Source organism: Chenopodium quinoa, unplaced genomic scaffold, assembly GCF_001683475.1.
Source record: "Chenopodium quinoa cultivar QQ74 unplaced genomic scaffold, ASM168347v1, whole genome shotgun sequence".
NCBI lineage: Eukaryota > Viridiplantae > Streptophyta > Magnoliopsida > Caryophyllales > Amaranthaceae > Chenopodium > Chenopodium quinoa.
The window spans coordinates 6,666-28,138 of NW_018742795.1; the positions used below are offsets into that span (position 1 = coordinate 6,666).

Genomic DNA, 21,473 nt, shown 5'->3' on the forward strand with positions numbered 1-21,473 from the left:
CACGACCGAACAACAATTTAATTCGGTAAAAAGTAGAAGGAACAAGCGGCATACCTTCTCTTCTCGTAGCTACGTTCTATCTGTCTTCAATTATTCTATTTCTATAAAGATCAGATCAGGCGTGCTCAAGGCTTTTTTCTACCCAATCCTAAGTAGTGTACACTTCCTAAAAAGATAAAATTAAAAAATCCTAAGTATTCTACACCTACGGACCTTCCTATAAGTAGTGTACACTCCAAATTTCACATAATTTATTTTGCAAGTCAAACTACTCTGTTATAAATTGCTTCAAACAAATACCCTAACCAACCGTTCTTTCTTTCCCTTATCCGACGTTAAATCCCTCAAATTTCCATCCTGTCTAAACAAATAAAACTATGGAAGGTAAAAAAGAATTGCGGCAATAGGAATCGATCTCGGGACAACATACTCTTGTGTTGGAGTATGGCAGCACGGCCGTGTTGAAATCATTATCAATGATCAAGGAAACAGAACGACACCATCTTGTGTTGCTTTCAATCAAACCCAGCGTCTTGTTGGCGAGGCTGCTAAAAATCAGGCTACTTCTAATCCTATTAATACTATTTTTGGTTCGTTTTCTACCTCTTAACCTCTATCCTTCAATCTTCATGTATATCATGTTACAATATAATTTTGCTTCGTTTATTATACTTCGTATAACAACGTTTGGTCACAGATGATATTCCTAAATCCTAACGTGTGTCCATATAATAGCATCCATGTTAGCTAAAACTGACCGTAAACCCAGATGAAATTATTTTTATCAAATAAATATTTAATGTACACTAGAATTATTAATTAATCCGTAATTATGTTTTACTAGATTGACTTTATAATGTGTGTCCAATATATGTCGATAGCATCCGGTTTAGAAAGTAATTATTCCTAGTTGATTTTAGTTGAAGGGAAATAATCTTTAAACTTCAAATAATTATCGTCGATTAATTGAAACTTATTATTGTTGTTCATTTTTAATACTTTTGTTAATTTTTAGTTGCAATAAAAAATACATTGTGTTACGTCTTATAAATAATACCCTTTGTTACAACTAAAAGTTAACGGATGTAGTACTTATTGTAAACAAGCACTTCCACTCGGGGATGTCTAATATCTCATATTGTGAAACAAAATTTGTTTCTCACGTGATATTCTCCATGAGAAACAAATTTCGTTTCTCAATATGAGAAGATAGCATTCTAAAAATCTGATATTGTATTCAAAAGTGATATCACTTGATAAGTGTTATTGATAAGTAGGGAATTAAAGTTGAAGTATTTAAAAATTGTAAAGGAAGACAACGGATTGATGATTATTGCAAAGTGTTATTAGAATGTAATTATTTTATATATAAAAAAAATGAAACAATCGTCGTAAAGAGACAATGGGTTAGATATACTCTTTAACTCTTATATGTCTCCTAAAGCACATTTAACTACTTATGTAGTTATGTTTTTTATTTTATTTTAAAAGAGTTTATACTTCTCCGTTTCATAAAATTGCAACAAGAGCTCTCACATTTAGTCAAAGTTTTGCAATTATTTTGAAACAAATTGATGCAATAGCTGTATTACATTTGTCAATTTCTTATAATTGCTTTCTTAACCACTGGAATAAACTACAGATGCAAAGAGGCTTATTGGCAGAAGATTCACTGATGAAATAGTGCAGAATGACATGAAACTCTGGCCTTTTAAGGTTATTTCTGCGTCTGAAGACGACAAACCTGTTATTGTAGTCACCTATAAGGGCGAAGAAAAGGAATTTTCTGCAGAGGAAATCTCTTCAATGGTCCTAATGAAGATGAAACAGACTGCAGAGACCTACCTTGGCTCAGAAGTGAAAAATGCTTATCACTGTCCCGGCTTATTTCAATGATTCCCAGCGTCAGGCAACAAAAGCTGCCAGTACCATTGCTGGACTCAATGTCATGCACATTATCAATGAGCCAACTGCTGCTGCCATTGCCTATGGTCTAAACGATATGAGCAATGATAGGAAAGACATGGCTAAGAACGTGTTAGTTTTTGATCTTGGCGGTGGGACATTTGATGTATCTTTGGTCAGAATTAGTAAACAGGCTTATGAAGTGAAAGCTGTTAACGGAGACACTCATTTAGGTGGTCAGGATTTTGATAGTAGAATGGTTGACTACTTTGTGTCTGAATTTAAGAGGAAACATAACAAGGACATCAGTCAGGAGCGCAGGGCTATTGGGAGGTTGAGATATGCTTGTGAGAGGGCTAAAAGGATGCTTTCATCAGCTACTGAGACTAGTATTGATGTAGATTGTCTCTACGAGGGTATTGATTTTTATTCAACCATCTCCCGTGCCAAGTTTGAAAAGTTGAACCTGGATTTGTTTAAAAATTGTATAAATCCTGTTAAGAGATGTTTGGAAGACGCCAATATGAAAAAGGGTGATGTTGATGATGTTGTTCTTGTTGGTGGGTCAACTAGAATTCCAAAAGTTCAAGAATTGTTGAAAGATTTTTTCAAAGGGAAGGAACTTTGCCAAAGCATTAACCCGGATGAGGCCGTTGCATATGGTGCTGCAATTCAAGCTGCAATCTTGAGCGGTGTACGTAACAATAAAGACTTCACACTAGTAGATGTTACTCCTTTGTCCCTTGGGGTTAGGCTTTATTATGGTGAAATGAATATTGTGATCCCGAGAAATTCTACCATTCCAGTGAAAATGTCAACTATTCTTTTCACTGCTTATGATGGTGAGACAACCGTTCCATTTAGTGTATACGAGGGTGAGAGACCTATCGCTGAAGACAACAACTTCTTAGGTACATTTACTCTGTACGATATCCCTCCAGCACCGCAAGGTCAAGAAAAATTTGATGTTTGCTTTGAAATCGACAATGATGGTATCCTTACTGTGTCAGCGCAGCATATAGGCACTGACAACAAAAAACAAATCAGTATTGCAAATCACAGTGGTAGGTTATCCAAAGAAGAGATTGATCGGATGGTAGAGGAAGCCAACAATTACAAGGCAGAGGACGAGCAGCACAAAAAAGCTGTCAACGCAAAGCTTGCATTACAGAATTATGCTGAAAGTATGTTGGACATGGTGGAAGTTCGCTGGAACAAGTTTCGAGAGTTTCTGAATAAGAGGAAAAGTTGAATGAACTCAAGACAATTCTCGGCCTTATAATTTGGAGACATGCCTTGACAAAGGTGCTGCTATCAGCTAGAGATATTTCATGTCATTACTCGTTAGCTACAGGTTTCTAAATTATACACTTAACATGCATGTATAATTTAGCTTTTGTCTATGGTCGTGTAACGGTGTAACAAATTAATTTCAGATTACAAATTATTTTTGTGAAAATATGTTTTTGGTCTTTTTAGATTGAATTGACATTTAACAAGACTTAATTACTTTATACCCCCCTTAAGCTTTTTTGGATTTGGGCTACCTCCTGAGCTATTAAGTTGAAAATAATAATCCTACCTTTCGCCCATCTGCTCAAAATAATCCCACATTTTCGAATTCTAGAAATAATCCCACCTTTTCGAATTCTAGAAATAATCCCACCTTGTAACCCCATCTTCCGAAAATGAACCTTTTTCATTTAATGACCGGTTGTGTTGAATTGTTAACCTATTTTAAAAGGTAATTTGACACGTGTCACTTTTTAATTGATTTTTTAAAATATTAAAGAATTAAAATAAAATATCTTCTTCTTCCTTCCCCTGCCTCTCTGCCAGAGCCCCCTTTCCCTTACCACCAACAAATCCTAGGGCTGGCAAACAGGTCGGGTCGGGTCGGGTTCAGGTCGACCTGTTTACATAAACGGGTCAGGACCCCCCAACCTGAACCCGACATGTTTACTTAAACAGGTCAAAAAAACCAACCTGAACCCGACCTGATTATAAACGGGTCGACCTGAACCCGACCCGCCTAAACCTGATTTTTTTTAATTAAAAAAAATAAAATAAAAACCTGTAATTTACTAATTTCTTTATACTGTAATTTTTTTAACCTGTAATTTGACTAATTTCTTTAACCTGTAAGATTCAAGTATTCAAGACTTCAAATTCAACACATAATTCAAGCAAACATAACTTAACAACATAATTCAAGAGTTACATGTCCAAAATACTTCCAAGTAGGCAAATAAAAGTTCAACTAGAAAACCAAATACATGTCCAAAATAACAGTAACAGTTTCATCAACTAATTTTAGAAGAAATTAACAACATAATCAGGTTTGACTCTCCATGACAGCAGGACTTTCTGGTGCACTTTGTGGAGGGCTGGGGCTGGGAGTATCCCCCACATCATCGTTGACTTTCATGGCCATGATTTTTCCACATAAATCTTGCAATTGCGGATCCATATTAGCTACAACCAAAAGAATACATACAAAAGTTAATTTCAGCCTTAAGCATAAATAAAATAGTACAAAAAAGAAACAAAAAAAATTGTAATTTTAAATACATAAACTATTTTCATACCTTCACCAAAAGTCCAATCTTTGAGGCAAATGATAGCTTCTGCTGTGTTTGGTTTCAAAGAGCTTCTATAGCAGTCCAAAACTCGACCACCAGTACTGAAGGCAGATTCTGAAGCTACTGTTGAAATAGGGATTGCAAGGATGTCCCTTGCCATCTTTGAAAGAATTGGATACCTCACAACATTTGTTTTCCAATGATATAGAATATTAATGTTGGTTGCACGAGGAATCAATGGCTCTTCCAAGTAGATTTGCAAGTCAGATTTAGCAGCAACATATGATTTTCTAGAAGAGAAGTTATCAAAGTCCTAAAAGATGTTTAAAACAAAATTACAATAAAGCATACAAAAAACAGAATTTAAAGCTGATTATCAAACAAAAAGCAAGTGTTCACAGTTACCATCATAAAAGAATCAGAAGCAACATCAACTTGCTCTTCATTAGGCTGTCTAGAAGAACGGCGCCTTGTTCGTGGTGTTGTTGTGGAAGCCTCAGTCACATAAACACCATATAAATAATCCAACCTTTCCTTGAACTTCACCAACTCATTAGTACCCTCTATTTCCCCATACACCTTCTTAAAAGCCCACTCCACAAACTCATACTTAAATCGAGGGTCTAAAACAACAGCCACAGCCATGATTATGCTAAAGTTGGTCCAATATTTAGCAAATTTCTCATTCATTCTTGCTGCCATCTTATGCATGAAGTTATCAGAATTTTCAAGCTCCTCTTTCAAGAGTAAACGGATTTTCAACACATTTGGGAAGTATACATTAGCGGTAGGATAATTAGTACCCGAAAAAACATTTGTCACATCAAAAAAGACCTTCAAAAATCTAAATAACTTCTCTATTCTCCCCCACTCCTCATTTGTTGGACAATGAATGTAATTGGCATCAACCTTTTGAAAATGAAGAAAAGCTTTTTTGTAGTACAAAACATTCTCTAACATCAAATAAGTTGAATTCCATCTAGTAGGGACATCTTGTCTCAATCCTCTACTTGAGTCTAGTTCAACATGTGCCACACAAGTCAAAAAACGTTGCTTTCTAGCCTTAGACCCTTTACAATACTTCACAGTTTTCTCTCACCTTAACAACAGCCTCATTAATTTCTTTTAACCCATCTTGCACAATTAAATTTAGGATATGTGCACAACACCTCACATGGAAATAATCCCCCCCACATACCAAATCAAGTTCATTTTTAATTACATCAGCAAACACATCATTAGAGGAAGCATTATCAAGAGTAATACACATGATTTTCTTTTGGATACCCCACTCTTTAAGAAAATCATAGACATGGTCAGACATATGGACACCGGTGTGAGGTGGAGGCAAAAAACGAAAGTTCAGAATTTTTTTTTGCAAATTCCATTGATTATCAACAAAATGGGCAGTCAAAGACATGTAACCATCAGTAGTAATTGAAGTCCAACAATCAGATGTAAGAGAAATCCTACCCTTAACTACACTCAACTCCTCCTTAAGTTTATCTTTTTCCCTCTTAAACATTTTCAGAACATCAGCCTTCAAAGTATTTCGAGACACAAGTTTAACATCAGGATTTATGTAATTAATCAACTTCCTAACAGCACTATATTCAGCAAACTGAAAAGGCAAATCATGTTTCACCACAGCAATAGACAACATCTCACGAACAATATCATAATCAATTGTAGGAACCCTTCATCATAGAACCAGAACTGCTTGAATCAATAATCATCTGACCCACATCTTTAAAGGTCCTTTTTTTACATTTCTTAATGTGGCGTTTTAAATTACCAGTTCCTTGCCTACTTTCAGCATTATATTTCTGCCCACATTTTTTACACATGCAAATGATGTTACCTTGTTCGTCAGGTTTATCAAGGAATTCAAAATTTGCCCACACATCTGAAGTGAGCTTTCGTTGGCGCTTGAAATGAATTCCAGGCTTATTCAGCGAGGTGACATTAGAGGTTTTCTTCTTTGATTCCGTTTGATGAGAATCAGAAACTTCATCATCTGAATCAGAATCCGGAAGATCAATGGGTTCATCAGGATTAGGGCTATTAGCCATCTGTGAATAAATTAAAAAAAGAATTACACTCATATCCGAAGTATAAACATGAAAAACAGAAGTATAAACTCATGAGTCATGACATAAAGAATCAAACTCATGAAATTGCAGAGTAAGAAAATCAAATCAGGGCAAAAAATCGCATAAACGAATCGCAAATAATCGCAAAATAAGTAAATAACAAATCAAATCTTCGAAAGAAATTGCAGAGTAAGAAAATAACAAACGAACAACATTAAATGATTAAATCACATAAACAAAGCATACATAAACCATAATAGCAAAAAATCGCTTAAAAAATCAAAGAAATCTGAAAATTGCATAACCAAATCAAGGAAATTGCATAAACAAATGACTCATGAGCAAACAAACTCATAAAAAATCGAATAATAGGATTATTACCTTCAGAATGTTTGAGATGAAGCTTCAATCTTCAAGGTTCAAGAATTTTTATTTCAATCTTCAAGAGTTAGAGAGAGAAAAGAGAGGAGAGAAGAGAGAGAAACTGAGAAGAGAGAGAGTTTGAGTGAAAGTCTGAAAGAAAGCGGCGAGTGAAAGAGGAAAAGCTTAGGGTTAGATAATTTGGGCTTGGCCCATATTTTTAAATTAGGGTTTTAAGTTAAGCGGGTTGGGTTCGGGTTGACCCGACCTGAAACCGACCCAATTAAATAAACGGGTTTATGCGGGTTGGTTTCGGGTTGGGATTTTCAACCTGAACCCGACCCATTTAACTTCAGGTCGGGTTCGGGTTGACCCAATTACATAAACGGGTTGAAAATCTCTATCAAAACCCATTTATTTCGGGTTGGGTTCGGGTCGGGTTGTCGGGTCGGGTCAGCTTTTGCCAGCCCTAACAAATCCTAAACCCCATCACAACCAGTGACCCAGCTGACCGTCGCGCCTTACCACCATCACCACCATCACAACAAATTCAACAACCCCACAACACCCAGCCACATCGCCCAGCCACATAAACAACCCCAGTGCACCTCCTCCAAATCAGTTGTTGCCGCATAAATCAACCATCGCACAACCTCAAAATTCGCCCAACATATCCCACAACAACCACCACTTCACTAATTCCACAATTACCCTAACCTCCGAGCCACCGTGATGTCGTAGCCCCACAAATCGCAACCACAAGCATCAATTCAACCCTAAAATGCAGCCACAAGCTCCAATTCAATCAGCCAATTTAAATGGGGTTTCGGGTGGTATTCGTGGTGGTTCGAAGAGGCTGGGGTTCGAAATTGGTTTTCGAGTGGTCTTCGTGGTGGTTCGAAGAGGCTGGGGTTTGAAATTGGGATGGTTTTTCGGGGAGGGAGAAAGGGGAAGGAGGGTTTCAATTCGCCGGTATTAGTGGGGCAGAGGTGCGGTTAAGCTATCGCCGATGGGGTGGGGCTGGGTTACGGTGATGGTGGTGGTGATGGCGGTGCTAATGGTGGGGTGGGGGCTGGATTACGGTGTTTGGGTTTTTTTTTCTTTTTCTTTTTTTTTTTATTATTTTGCCTTTGTTTTATTATTCAAACAAAAAAAAAATTACCTGTTGAAACGGTTGTAGGTAAAAAGGTTCATTTTGGGAAGATGGAGTTACAATGTGGGATTATTTGTAGAATTCGAAAAGGTGAGATTATTTTGAGCAGATGGGCGAAAGGTGGGATTATTCTTTTCAATTTTTCCTAAAACATTTTATTTAATTTAGAACACTCGGAGAAAAGTTTAGAACATCAAATTTAAAATTTTGAACATACGAGTAAAAATTTAGAACATAAAAAGTGTTCTCACATAAAAAGTATGAATTCTCACCGGATACATATACATATATATATATATATATATATATATATATATATATATATATATATTCAATGTTATTAACTTCCGGTTGTAGCAAAGAAATTTCCAGCTGTAGTAAATTAATTTCCCAATTTAAATCGATTTTTGACAATCTATTTTAATTAGATAGGCAAGCTAAGAGACGCACACGATGCGTGCGTGTACAATATAAGTATTATATCAAGTTGGATTTTTAAAATTTATTTCATACTCTAATAAAAAAATATTAGTTGATTACAAAATTGTTGAAAAAAAATGTTAATGTTTTTTTTTTAAATCTAATATATATATATAAAGGGGAGTTTTTTCCCGAGTTTTTAGAGAGCCACGTAGGATCTAATTTTCTCAGCGCGCCATGTAGGATTATAAATCTTAGTAGTAGCCAATTAAATAAGAGATTATTAATTTCTTTTATAATTAAATAATTTAAATGTCATGTAAACAAAATTGGCGAATGAGATTTTTAAGTTTAAATTAATTAAATATTATATAAAATCTTTTAATATTAGGAATTTGATCTAAATATATAACAAATTTTAGGCTTATAAATACAAAAAAAAAAATTATTTAAAAAAAATCAAACAAACCGTGCATCGCACGGGCTTCATCTAGTTTTTATTAAGATGGTAGTTTTTTTTAAAAGGATGGTAGTTTTTTAAAAAAGAGGGTAATTAAAAAAAAATTGAAATAGTAAATTTAGATATGGATAAGGGTATTTTTAAAAAAGTCGACCAAGATGTCCTTTCTCTTTCTGTAGTACTATAGATATGAGTCTTATTTGAAGCTATGTTTTCTTAAGCTCGTGTGTACAATGTTGTAAAATCTTTTCTAATAAATTTACCTACTTTCCAATTTTATTGGTTTGTTAACATACACAAAGTACAATACTAATTAATAAGGGTTCGTTTGACATCGCTGTGGTTTTCTGTTTTTTGGTTTTTTATTTTTTAAAAGTATATTTATATGTGTCACATAATGAATCAAAAATTATTTAGACTTATAATCATGATAATTTTGAAAACCGACAACAAAAAAGTGAAAACACCTTTTTCTCTTTTCCTGTTTTTGGTTTTTAGTTTTAAAAAAAAAAGAAAACTGAAAACCAAAAATAATTCCAAACAAGCCCTTAATAAATCAATTATGGTCTTATTACATCTATTTTAGTGTAGAAAATCTACAGAGTAACAAAAATACTTTAATGTTTTTTTATTTATTCAAAAATACTTTGTATACGGAGTATGTAATTAATACAGAAAAGTTACGTTACATTGAGTTGATTAACATCTACTCTTTCGGAATGTGCGTGCTAGTCTGCTAGAGATGGTCTGGGCTTAGCTGTCAAAAGCTGACCCGACTCGAAATATCGACTCTAACCCGACTTATTAACTGACCCGTCTGAACCCAAAAAAATGGTGACCCGAACCCGACATGAAACCAACCATAGACCCGAGTTGACCCGAGTATTTGAGACCCGAATCGGAACATTAACCGACCTAGAAACGACCCGACCTGAATGTAACCCGTAAATTATTGATCTGAACCGAACTCGACCTGAAACAAAATTGACCCAAACCCGTTGTTTTAACCCGTTAAAACCCGAATTTAACCTGACTTGTTCTTAACATGACCCGAATTCAACCCGACCTGTTCCTAACCCGACCCGAATTTTACCCGACCTGCTACAAACCCGACTCGAATTTCTACCCGACCTGTTTCAAATCCGGCCCAAATCAACCCGACTTGTTTATTGACCTGTCTCAAATTCAACCCGACTTGTTATTAAATCAATATGTATAGGTCGTTATCTCATGTTGGTATTGGAATGAAAATTGAATCCTAACTCTATTCCTTTAATATTTCACTTTGAATTTTAAGAGGTTAGTTTCACAACATGTTTTTACTCATGGACGAAACATGTTTTCTGCAAATTATTCACTTGAACCGAACCCGACTCGAACCCGAAAATGACCTAACTTGAAAATGACCCGACTTGATTATAACCCGCAAATTAATTACTTGAACCGAACCCGACTTGAACTCGAGAATGACCCAACCTAATTATAACCCGTAAATAATTGACTTGAACCGAACCCGACTCGAACCCGAGAACGACCTTAACTCGTTTAAAATCGTAAAGAGCCAAATTTAACCCGACCTATTTTTCACCCGGCTCGAATGTAACATGACCTAAACCCGATAAGATGTATGACCCGACGTGACCCGACTCAAGCATGACCCAACCCGAACCCGACCCGCATATGTTATGACATTAGCCCGTATTGACCTGACCCGAGATGACCCAACTCACACTAACCCGACCCGTTTACCCGAATTGACAGCTCTAATCTAGATACATGTAATATTAGACATGTGTAGAAAGATTTAGAGAGTGGCGAACAACCACTATAAATATGTTGTATGTGAAAGGGTTAGGAGGTGAGCTAATCAAAAGAGTTCCACCAATGATTGATAGAAACTAGGGGTTCTATCAAAGAGAGTGAGAGACATATGAACTCTCACAAACGTATTTGTACAATTTATGATAAATTTATGAAATCATAGAATTGTTATATGATATTCGGGTTTTAAATTTATGCGTGCACCCAAATTCTATCAATCAAGTTCAGCAACACATATTCTTAGGTGTAACCTCCTACACCTAGAAGTAGATGTCACTGCTCAAAATGCAGCTTAGTTTCCTTTTTAAAAAAATTGGTTTCTTCTTTTCCAATTCTCTCTCTTCTCTTGTATTTCCTAATTCTCATCAAAGTTTTCTATAAAAATTTTCATTACTATAGTTTTGTTCTCTGTTTTTTTTCTTGGAAAAATTATTCTATGTTTTTTCTCCTTCTTTAATTTCTTTTTTCTCTGTTTTTTTTGGAAAAATTATCCTCTATTTTGCGATTGCATCTGTTTCGATTGGATAAATATGGAATTGGTTGTTCTCGACGAAGACATCGTCAATGCAGGTTAGTTGCTTAATTTTGTGATTTCTAATTATTTTTTTTGTTAGTTTCAGTTGTAATTGTGTTTTGTATGATTTTAGGTTAGCTTCGATTAGTTTCGATTGATCAGTTATTCAATTTCATCTGATTTTTGGTTATGTTCGATCAATTTGATGTATTATGTATAAATTTCGATTTCTTATGAGCTAATTAATTTCATCTGATTTTCTACATTTTTTTTATCAATGAACATAATCATGCAAAATATGAACATATGCATTGGTTCCCTTAAATGTGAATATTACCTTTTCAAAAAGTGAATATAGGCATAAAAAATATGAACATTTGTATTTCAGAAAGTAAACATAACAATTCAAAATATGAACATAAGCATTTGTTTCCTTTAAGTGAATATAAGCATTTAAAAGGTGAATATATGCGTAAATAATATAAACATGTGTATTTAAGAAAGAGAACATATGCATAAACAGATTTAATGAGAATATTTCATGAACAACAAATATTAACTATGAATATTTACATCATGAACATATAAAATATTATTATGAATATAAGACATTTAATTATGAACATAAAAATTGAAGAAATAAAAAATAATATGATTATTAATGAAACATATGCATCATAAGTATTAAATGTGACATATGCATTGGTTCATTTTTTAATGCGTATGAACATAATTAAGCATTTTAGAAAGTGAACATATACATAAAAAAATATGAACATATGGATTTAGAAAGTGAATATATGCATTTCAGAAAGATTACAAGGATTCAAAATATGAACATAAACATCTAAGAAAGTGAACATACGCATAAAAAATATGAACATATGTATTTCAAAAAGTGAACATAAGTATTCAAAATATGAACATAAGAATATTTCGAACAATAGAGTATCGAACAATATCCAAACAGGTTTCAAAAAAAAAAAAAAAAAAAACAATATCCAAACAAAATTAAGTAAAATTTAAAATTAAGTGATAAACATATAAATTCAAACAAAATTAAGTAAAATTTACATTAAATTGCATTTTTAAGGGAGAACTTGTTTTTTTTCATCTCATCTCAAATATTCATGGTTGTTTTGAAGAGAGTGAATTGTGTTTGATTGTTAGAGGGAGAAAATCAAATAAATGAATAATAAATTTCAGAAATTTAAATTTAAGAGTGACGTTTTTTTTTAAAAAAAAAAAATAATAGCCGTTGAAAGTGATGGTTGAGTGGGCTGTAATTTAAACATATGTTCAGTTTTTGGGTGGGCTCATTTTGGTTTGGGGCTTTTTTAATGGGGCACGTTTGAAATTGGGCTTGTGGGTTGATGTTGCATCTAAAATAAGTGCACGAGGATGCATCTTAGACCTATTGCAAAAACAAGGTGTAATAAAAGTCGCCAAGTATATTTTTATTTTTGTTACATTTGTTGGATATTTCTAATAACTATTTTTCGTTTTTGTATGGGATCGGAATGGGAAATTTATACTTTCCCTTTCTATTTCTATATAAAACGCAGATGTTAGGCTCGTATGATTCATGGTAGATTGATTATAAAATGGTTGATCGCTCAATAATTTGATGTTCTATTTCTTTTGTTCAGTTTGTTAAGTGATTGTCATCGCTTGTTAAATTAGTAATATTATTTGGTGTTTGATTTGAATAAAAAGAACTTATTTGCAGAAATTGTTGAATAAAAAGAACATTAAAACCCATACTTTAATCATGTTATAGTAGTCACGAATAAAAGAAAGTTATCAAATTAAATTACTTATTCAAGTTAAGCATTTATTACAAAGTGATAGAAATTCAATTAGCAACTTGACAAAGCTTACAACTTGATTTTAGGCACTAAGTTATGTAAGGGTTAAGAGCTCAAACTAATTGCAATCGACCCATAACAATGAAGAACAAGCAAGCACAACAACTAAGAACATCCACGAAGAAATTAAAGCAAGTAAAAGTGAGATAATGTTACCATGGGAAAACCTGAGAACTGGGAGAAAAAAACCCACCCTTGCACTATGGAATAATATTGATGATGAATGAAATCAGGAATTACACGCAGGAATTATATGGAATTCGAATGCTCACCTAAAATATTGGAGAGCAGTGTTGGTTACCGTTTAGAATTTATTTTATTTTTTAAATTTGAATTTATTTAAACTTGGGTTGATTTATTTACCACTTTTAATGGGTCTTGAATAACGGTCATGGTTTCAAGTTGTAAGACTTAATTTGTTTTTGTTCATTTCTTTTGAAACTTATTTATAACTGACTAGATTTTTAATTAGCCTTAATGTTTGAACACGTGACGGTAGCACGTTAGTAATTCTCTTGGATTTTTTTTTTTTTTTTTTTTTTTGGAAAGACAAGAGCATCTCCCGTGGCAAGCTTTTTAAAGATAAGAACATCAAAATCTCCGGTGGCAAGCTATAAAAAATTGTAGCTTGCTTTTCCACATAAATTTCTAAGCTACAATACTTTTAAGCAACAACTTGTTCCAATGAAAATTAAATAAATAATTTTACACATAGTATAGTATGAGTAGAATTTATTTCTCTCTTTTTCTATCAAGCATGTAGCTTGTTTGGCCTACAGTTACTTGCATGTTGCTCAATTTTTTTTCTCCAGTGATAAGCATGTAGTTAGGAACTTTATTTAAATTGCAAGCAAGTCCTTATAATTGAACCACTGGAGATGCTCTAATGCTCTTCGATTTTACATGATTTTTTTATAGGGATAAAGGTATTTACAAGTTTAAAGAGAGAATTATGGAGGTTTAACAAAGTATAGATTATTAATATTATTTTAATTAAAATAAAATGTATGTAAAAAAAAAACCCTAGCCTCCTCTCTGAACTCTCTCCTAAACTCTAGCCTCCATTGTCAATTTGAAGGGGCTTCCAATGGATTTCACCGGTGGAAAGCCCTAATCTTTATTATTTTTTTTAAGCTTTTTGTTTTTTTTTTTGTTGCAATAATGTCTCCCTCGAAAGAAAGGGTTTATCTCTTTTGAAAGACAAGGTTTTCTTGATCTCCTTCGAATGACAAGGTTTTCCGGGACTCCTTCGAAAGACAAGGTTTTATTTGTGTTTATTTTGATCTGCGGTTTTACGGGGCTACGATTGATTATGGCTCGGATTCGGATTACGGGTCGGAATCAGCACAAGAATTTACTTACTCCCAAAATTGCGAAGCGATGACGGATCTACTCAAAAAGTTGTATGAGACAACAACTCGAGAATGTGTCGAATTGTTGTATTTATGTATTTGGATTCTTAGCCCTTCCCCGATTAATTCTTGTTTGATTGTGTTAAATTCGTTTTCATTATCGTTACTTATCAATTGTAGATGTCGTATGACTATAATTAATGAAATTTAATGTCCTTTAGGACTTCTTTCAAAAAAATAAAAAATAAATAAAATGTATGTATTTATATAAATCTTTATTATTATTATTTTTAATAAAAAAATGTTTAATTGTTTATATCGCAATATATATATTTTTTATAATTAAGGCAAGTTTTTTTTTTTCTAATTTATTTTTTGTTAAAAGTATTTGCCAAACTCGTTTGTAAAAACAACTCATAGGGTTTAAATATTTTTTTTTAATTACAATTAGTATTTTAAATGAACGACTTACAAATGTGACTATAGCTAGATTCTTTGTGGTGCAAATATTTACGAATTTGACGAATGAATGGTTACTTGCATTAAATGATTGGAAAATTGAGATTATAAATCCCAACTTTGGGTGGTTTACTTTGAAAAATCCCAACTATGCATTATCCCTAAAAAAATCTCAACTTTGGTACTCATTTTATTTTATAGATACCAGATGACCGGTTACTTGAAGAGAAGGTTAACTCATTTTTTCTAAAATAAAATCGCCACTTGTCAAAATTTTAGTGGTCCAAACAATAAAATTAATAATTGTTATTTTTTTAAAAAAATCTGATTTATTCAAAAAATTAAAAAAAACCCAACCCCCAGCTCCCACCCCAATCCCAGAAAACACCTCACCCTCACCCCCACCCCAGCACCCCGCCGGAAATCGCCTCCCATCCCCGAAAACCTCTCCCCGCCGCCGTAAAACGGCGCCCACCCTTCCCCCACCCCCAATAATCCCTTCATGTCGCCGGAATCTGACGAAAAACCCTCCCCCCACCCTCGTGAAACCCTCCCACCCTAAACCTTAAAGCCCCCTCCCAAAACCCCCACCCTCGAAGTCGCCCCCTCCCTTCCCCCACCCCAGAAATCGATCCACGGTTGGGGAAGGGGAAGGGGGCGTTTTCGAAGGTGGGGTTAGGGGAGGGGTGTTTTCGGGTTAGGGGGTTAGTGGGTGGGTTTCGCGAGGGTGGGAGGAGGGACAGGGGTGGGTTTTCGAGGGTGGGAGAGGGTTTGTCGTCGGATTCCGGGGATGGGGAGGGGTTGTCGGGTTGAGGGCGATAATCCGACGAGGTGGGGTGTGGGTAGGGTGTTTTCCGGGATGGGGTAGGGGCTACTGTTTTGATTTTTTTGGTTCATTTAGTTTTTTTTTTTTTGAATTAATTCTTTTTAGTATTTATTTTTTGAATTATTATTTTACCAATCCCGTGTTGACACGTGGATTGTAACCTAAAGTAATAGGTTTGGTGACCTGTTGGGATCTTTAAAAGAAATATGTATCAAAGTTGGGATTTTTGAGGGATAATGCATAGTTGAGATTTTTCATCGTAAATCGCCCAAAGTTGGGATTTATAAACTCAAATTTTCCTATAAGATTTTAGTAAGCTTGAAAACCGTCTTCGAACCAGAGTTTTCCCCTTTTTCTGGGTACACATAACAAAGTACCACGACCGAACAACAATTTAATTCGGTAAAAAGTAGAAGGAACAAGCGGCATACCTTCTCTTCTCGTAGCTACGTTCTATCTGTCTTCAATTATTCTATTTCTATAAAGATCAGATCAGGCGTGCTCAAGGCTTTTTTCTACCCAATCCTAAGTAGTGTACACTTCCTAAAAAGATAAAATTAAAAAATCCTAAGTATTCTACACCTACGGACCTTCCTATAAGTAAATTTCACATAATTTATTTTGCAAGTCAAACTACTCTGTTATAAATTGCTTCAAACAAATACCCTAACCAACCGTTCTTTCTTTCCCTTATCCGACGTTAAATCCCTCAAATTTCCATCCTGTCTAAACAAATAAAACTATGGAAGGTAAAAAAGAATTGCCGGCAATAGGAATCGATCTCGGGACAACATACTCTTGTGTTGGAGTATGGCAGCACGGCCGTGTTGAAATCATTATCAATGATCAAGGAAACAGAACGACACCATCTTGTGTTGCTTTCAATCAAACCCAGCGTCTTGTTGGCGAGGCTGCTAAAAATCAGGCTACTTCTAATCCTATTAATACTATTTTTGGTTCGTTTTCTACCTCTTAACCTCTATCCTTCAATCTTCATGTATATCATGTTACAATATAATTTTGCTTCGTTTATTATACTTCGTATAACAACGTTTGGTCACAGATGATATTCCTAAATCCTAACGTGTGTCCATATAATAGCATCCATGTTAGCTAAAACTGACCGTAAACCCAGATGAAATTATTTTTATCAAATAAATATTTAATGTACACTAGAATTATTAATTAATCCGTAATTATGTTTTACTAGATTGACTTTATAATGTGTGTCCAATATATGTCGATAGCATCCGGTTTAGAAAGTAATTATTCCTAGTTGATTTTAGTTGAAGGGAAATAATCTTTAAACTTCAAATAATTATCGTCGATTAATTGAAACTTATTATTGTTGTTCATTTTTAATACTTTTGTTAATTTTTAGTTGCAATAAAAAATACATTGTGTTACGTCTTATAAATAATACCCTTTGTTACAACTAAAAGTTAACGGATGTAGTACTTATTGTAAACAAGCACTTCCACTCGGGGATGTCTAATATCTCATATTGTGAAACAAAATTTGTTTCTCACGTGATATTCTCCATGAGAAACAAATTTCGTTTCTCAATATGAGAAGATAGCATTCTAAAAAATCTGATATTGTATTCAAAAGTGATATCACTTGAATAAGTGTTATTGATAAGTAGGGAATTAAAGTTGAAGTATTTAAAAATTGTAAGAGGAAGACAACGGATTGATGATTATTGCAAAGTGTTATTAGAATGTAATTATTTTATATATAAAAAAAATGAAACAATCGTCGTAAAGAGACAATGGGTTAGATATACTCTTTAACTCTTATATGTCTCCTAAAGCACATTTAACTACTTATGTAGTTATGTTTTTTATTTTATTTTAAAAGAGTTTATACTTCTCCGTTTCATAAAATTGCAACAAGAGCTCTCACATTTAGTCAAAGTTTTGCAATTTATTTTGAAACAAATTGATGCAATAGCTGTATTACATTTGTCAATTTCTTATAATTGCTTTCTTAACCACTGGAATAAACTACAGATGCAAAGAGGCTTATTGGCAGAAGATTCACTGATGAAATAGTGCAGAATGACATGAAACTCTGGCCTTTTAAGGTTATTTCTGCGTCTGAAGACGACAAACCTGTTATTGTAGTCACCTATAAGGGCGAAGAAAAGGAATTTTCTGCAGAGGAAATCTCTTCAATGGTCCTAATGAAGATGAAACAGACTGCAGAGACCTACCTTGGCTCAGAAGTGAAAAATGCTGTTATCACTGTCCCGGCTTATTTCAATGATTCCCAGCGTCAGGCAACAAAAGCTGCCAGTACCATTGCTGGACTCAATGTCATGCACATTATCAATGAGCCAACTGCTGCTGCCATTGCCTATGGTCTAAACGATATGAGCAATGATAGGAAAGACATGGCTAAGAACGTGTTAGTTTTTGATCTTGGCGGTGGGACATTTGATGTATCTTTGGTCAGAATTAGTAAACAGGCTTATGAAGTGAAAGCTGTTAACGGAGACACTCATTTAGGTGGTCAGGATTTTGATAGTAGAATGGTTGACTACTTTGTGTCTGAATTTAAGAGGAAACATAACAAGGACATCAGTCAGGAGCGCAGGGCTATTGGGAGGTTGAGATATGCTTGTGAGAGGGCTAAAAGGATGCTTTCATCAGCTACTGAGACTAGTATTGATGTAGATTGTCTCTACGAGGGTATTGATTTTTATTCAACCATCTCCCGTGCCAAGTTTGAAAAGTTGAACCTGGATTTGTTTAAAAATTGTATAAATCCTGTTAAGAGATGTTTGGAAGACGCCAATATGAAAAAGGGTGATGTTGATGATGTTGTTCTTGTTGGTGGGTCAACTAGAATTCCAAAAGTTCAAGAATTGTTGAAAGATTTTTTCAAAGGGAAGGAACTTTGCCAAAGCATTAACCCGGATGAGGCCGTTGCATATGGTGCTGCAATTCAAGCTGCAATCTTGAGCGGTGTACGTAACAATAAAGACTTCACACTAGTAGATGTTACTCCTTTGTCCCTTGGGGTTAGGCTTTATTATGGTGAAATGAATATTGTGATCCCGAGAAATTCTACCATTCCAGTGAAAATGTCAACTATTCTTTTCACTGCTTATGATGGTGAGACAACCGTTCCATTTAGTGTATACGAGGGTGAGAGACCTATCGCTGAAGACAACAACTTCTTAGGTACATTTACTCTGTACGATATCCCTCCAGCACCGCAAGGTCAAGAAAAATTTGATGTTTGCTTTGAAATCGACAATGATGGTATCCTTACTGTGTCAGCGCAGCATATAGGCACTGACAACAAAAAACAAATCAGTATTGCAAATCACAGTGGTAGGTTATCCAAAGAAGAGATTGATCGGATGGTAGAGGAAGCCAACAATTACAAGGCAGAGGACGAGCAGCACAAAAAAGCTGTCAACGCAAAGCTTGCATTACAGAATTATGCTGAAAGTATGTTGGACATGGTGGAAGTTCGCTGGAACAAGTTTCGAGAGTTTCTGAATAAGAGGAAAAGTTGAATGAACTCAAGACAATTCTCGGCCTTATAATTTGGAGACATGCCTTGACAAAGGTGCTGCTATCAGCTAGAGATATTTCATGTCATTACTCGTTAGCTACAGGTTTCTAAATTATACACTTAACATGCATGTATAATCTTAGCTTTTGTCTATGGTCGTGTAACGGTGTAACAAATTAATTTCAGATTACAAATTATTTTTGTGAAAATATGTTTTTTGGTCTTTTTAGATTGAATTGACATTTAACAAGACTTAATTACTTTATACCCCCCTTAAGCTTTTTTGGATTTGGGCTACCTCCTGAGCTATTAAGTTGAAAATAATAATCCTACCTTTCGCCCATCTGCTCAAAATAATCCCACATTTTCGAATTCTAGAAATAATCCCACCTTTTCGAATTCTAGAAATAATCCCACCTTGTAACCCCATTCCGAAAATGAACCTTTTTCATTTAATGACCGGTTGTGTTGAATTGTTAACCTATTTTAAAAGGTAATTTGACACGTGTCACTTTTTAATTGATTTTTTAAAATATTAAAGAATTAAAATAAAATATCTTCTTCTTCCTTCCCCTGCCTCTCTGCCAGAGCCCCCTTTCCCTTACCACCAACAAATCCTAGGGCTGGCAAACAGGTCGGGTCGGGTCGGGTTCAGGTCGACCTGTTTACATAAACGGGTCAGGACCCCCAACCTGAACCCGACATGTTTACTTAAACAGGTCAAAAAAACCAACCTGAACCCGACCTGATTATAAACGGGTCGACCTGAACCCGACCCGCCTAAACCTGATTTTTTTTAATTAAAAAAAATAAAATAAAAACCTGTAATTTACTAATTTCTTTATACTGTAATTTTTTTAACCTGTAATTTGACTAATTTCTTTAACCTGTAAGATTCAAGTATTCAAGACTTCAAATTCAACACATAATTCAAGCAAACATAACTTAACAACATAATTCAAGAGTTACATGTCCAAAATACTTCCAAGTAGGCAAATAAAAGTTCAACTAGAAAACCAAATACATGTCCAAAATAACAGTAACAGTTTCATCAACTAATTTTAGAAGAAATTAACAACATAATCAGGTTTGACTCTCCATGACAGCAGGACTTTCTGGTGCACTTTGTGGAGGGCTGGGGCTGGGAGTATCCCCCACATCATCGTTGACTTTCATGGCCATGATTTTTCCACATAAATCTTGCAATTGCGGATCCATATTAGCTACAACCAAAAGAATACATACAAAAGTTAATTTCAGCCTTAAGCATAAATAAAATAGTACAAAAAGAAACAAAAAAAATTGTAATTTTAAATACATAAACTATTTTCATACCTTCACCAAAAGTCCAATCTTTGAGGCAAATGATAGCTTCTGCTGTGTTTGGTTTCAAAGAGCTTCTATAGCAGTCCAAAACTCGACCACCAGTACTGAAGGCAGATTCTGAAGCTACTGTTGAAATAGGGATTGCAAGGATGTCCCTTGCCATCTTTGAAAGAATTGGATACCTCACAACATTTGTTTTCCAATGATATAGAATATTAATGTTGGTTGCACGAGGAATCAATGGCTCTTCCAAGTAGATTTGCAAGTCAGATTTAGCAGCAACATATGATTTTCTAGAAGAGAAGTTATCAAAGTCCTAAAAGATGTTTAAACAAAAATTACAATAAAGCATACAAAAAACAGAATTTAAAGCTGATTATCAAACAAAAAGCAAGTGTTCACAGTTACCATCATAAAAGAATCAGAAGCAACATCAACTTGCTCTTCATTAGGCTGTCTAGAAGAACGGCGCCTTGTTCGTGGTGTTGTTGTGGAAGCCTCAGTCACATAAACACCATATAAATAATCCAACCTTTCCTTGAACTTCACCAACTCATTAGTACCCTCTATTTCCCCATACACCTTCTTAAAAGCCCACTCCACAAACTCATACTTAAATCGAGGGTCTAAAACAACAGCCACAGCCATGATTATGCTAAAGTTGGTCCAATATTTAGCAAATTTCTCATTCATTCTTGCTGCCATCTTATGCATGAAGTTATCAGAATTTTCAAGCTCCTCTTTCAAGAGTAAACGGATTTTCAACACATTTGGGAAGTATACATTAGCGGTAGGATAATTAGTAC

General features: G+C 34.5%; 2 protein-coding genes, 1 long non-coding RNA gene and 1 pseudogene across 3 annotated transcripts; 2 read left to right on the top strand and 2 right to left on the bottom strand.

Annotated features, from left to right (window-relative positions):
• Positions 1-393: 393 nt before the first annotated feature.
• LOC110724934 lies at positions 394-3,280 on the top strand (annotated as a pseudogene).
• Positions 3,281-6,207: 2,927 nt separating this feature from the next.
• On the bottom strand, positions 6,208-7,943 carry LOC110724930. The gene is made up of 2 exons (XR_002512081.1): positions 6,962-7,943; positions 6,208-6,559 (listed from the first exon to the last, which is right to left on the bottom strand). It is a non-coding gene; the product is annotated as an uncharacterized LOC110724930 (long non-coding RNA).
• An 8,087-nt stretch (positions 7,944-16,030) lies between these two features.
• On the top strand, positions 16,031-19,544 carry LOC110724931 (heat shock cognate 70 kDa protein-like). Its single transcript, XM_021904422.1, has 2 exons — positions 16,031-16,769; positions 17,826-19,544. Exons 1-2 carry the CDS (start codon positions 16,556-16,558, stop codon positions 19,340-19,342), a joined length of 1,731 nt encoding a protein of 576 aa, XP_021760114.1. The 5' UTR covers positions 16,031-16,555; the 3' UTR covers positions 19,343-19,544.
• A 708-nt stretch (positions 19,545-20,252) lies between these two features.
• Positions 20,253-21,467, bottom strand: LOC110724932 (zinc finger BED domain-containing protein RICESLEEPER 1-like). Its single transcript, XM_021904423.1, has 3 exons — positions 21,076-21,467; positions 20,677-20,983; positions 20,253-20,564 (listed from the first exon to the last, which is right to left on the bottom strand). The coding sequence occupies exons 1-3, from the start codon at positions 21,379-21,381 to the stop codon at positions 20,425-20,427; spliced, it is 753 nt and encodes a 250-aa protein (XP_021760115.1). The 5' UTR covers positions 21,382-21,467; the 3' UTR covers positions 20,253-20,424.
• Between the last annotated feature and the right edge of the window lie 6 nt (positions 21,468-21,473).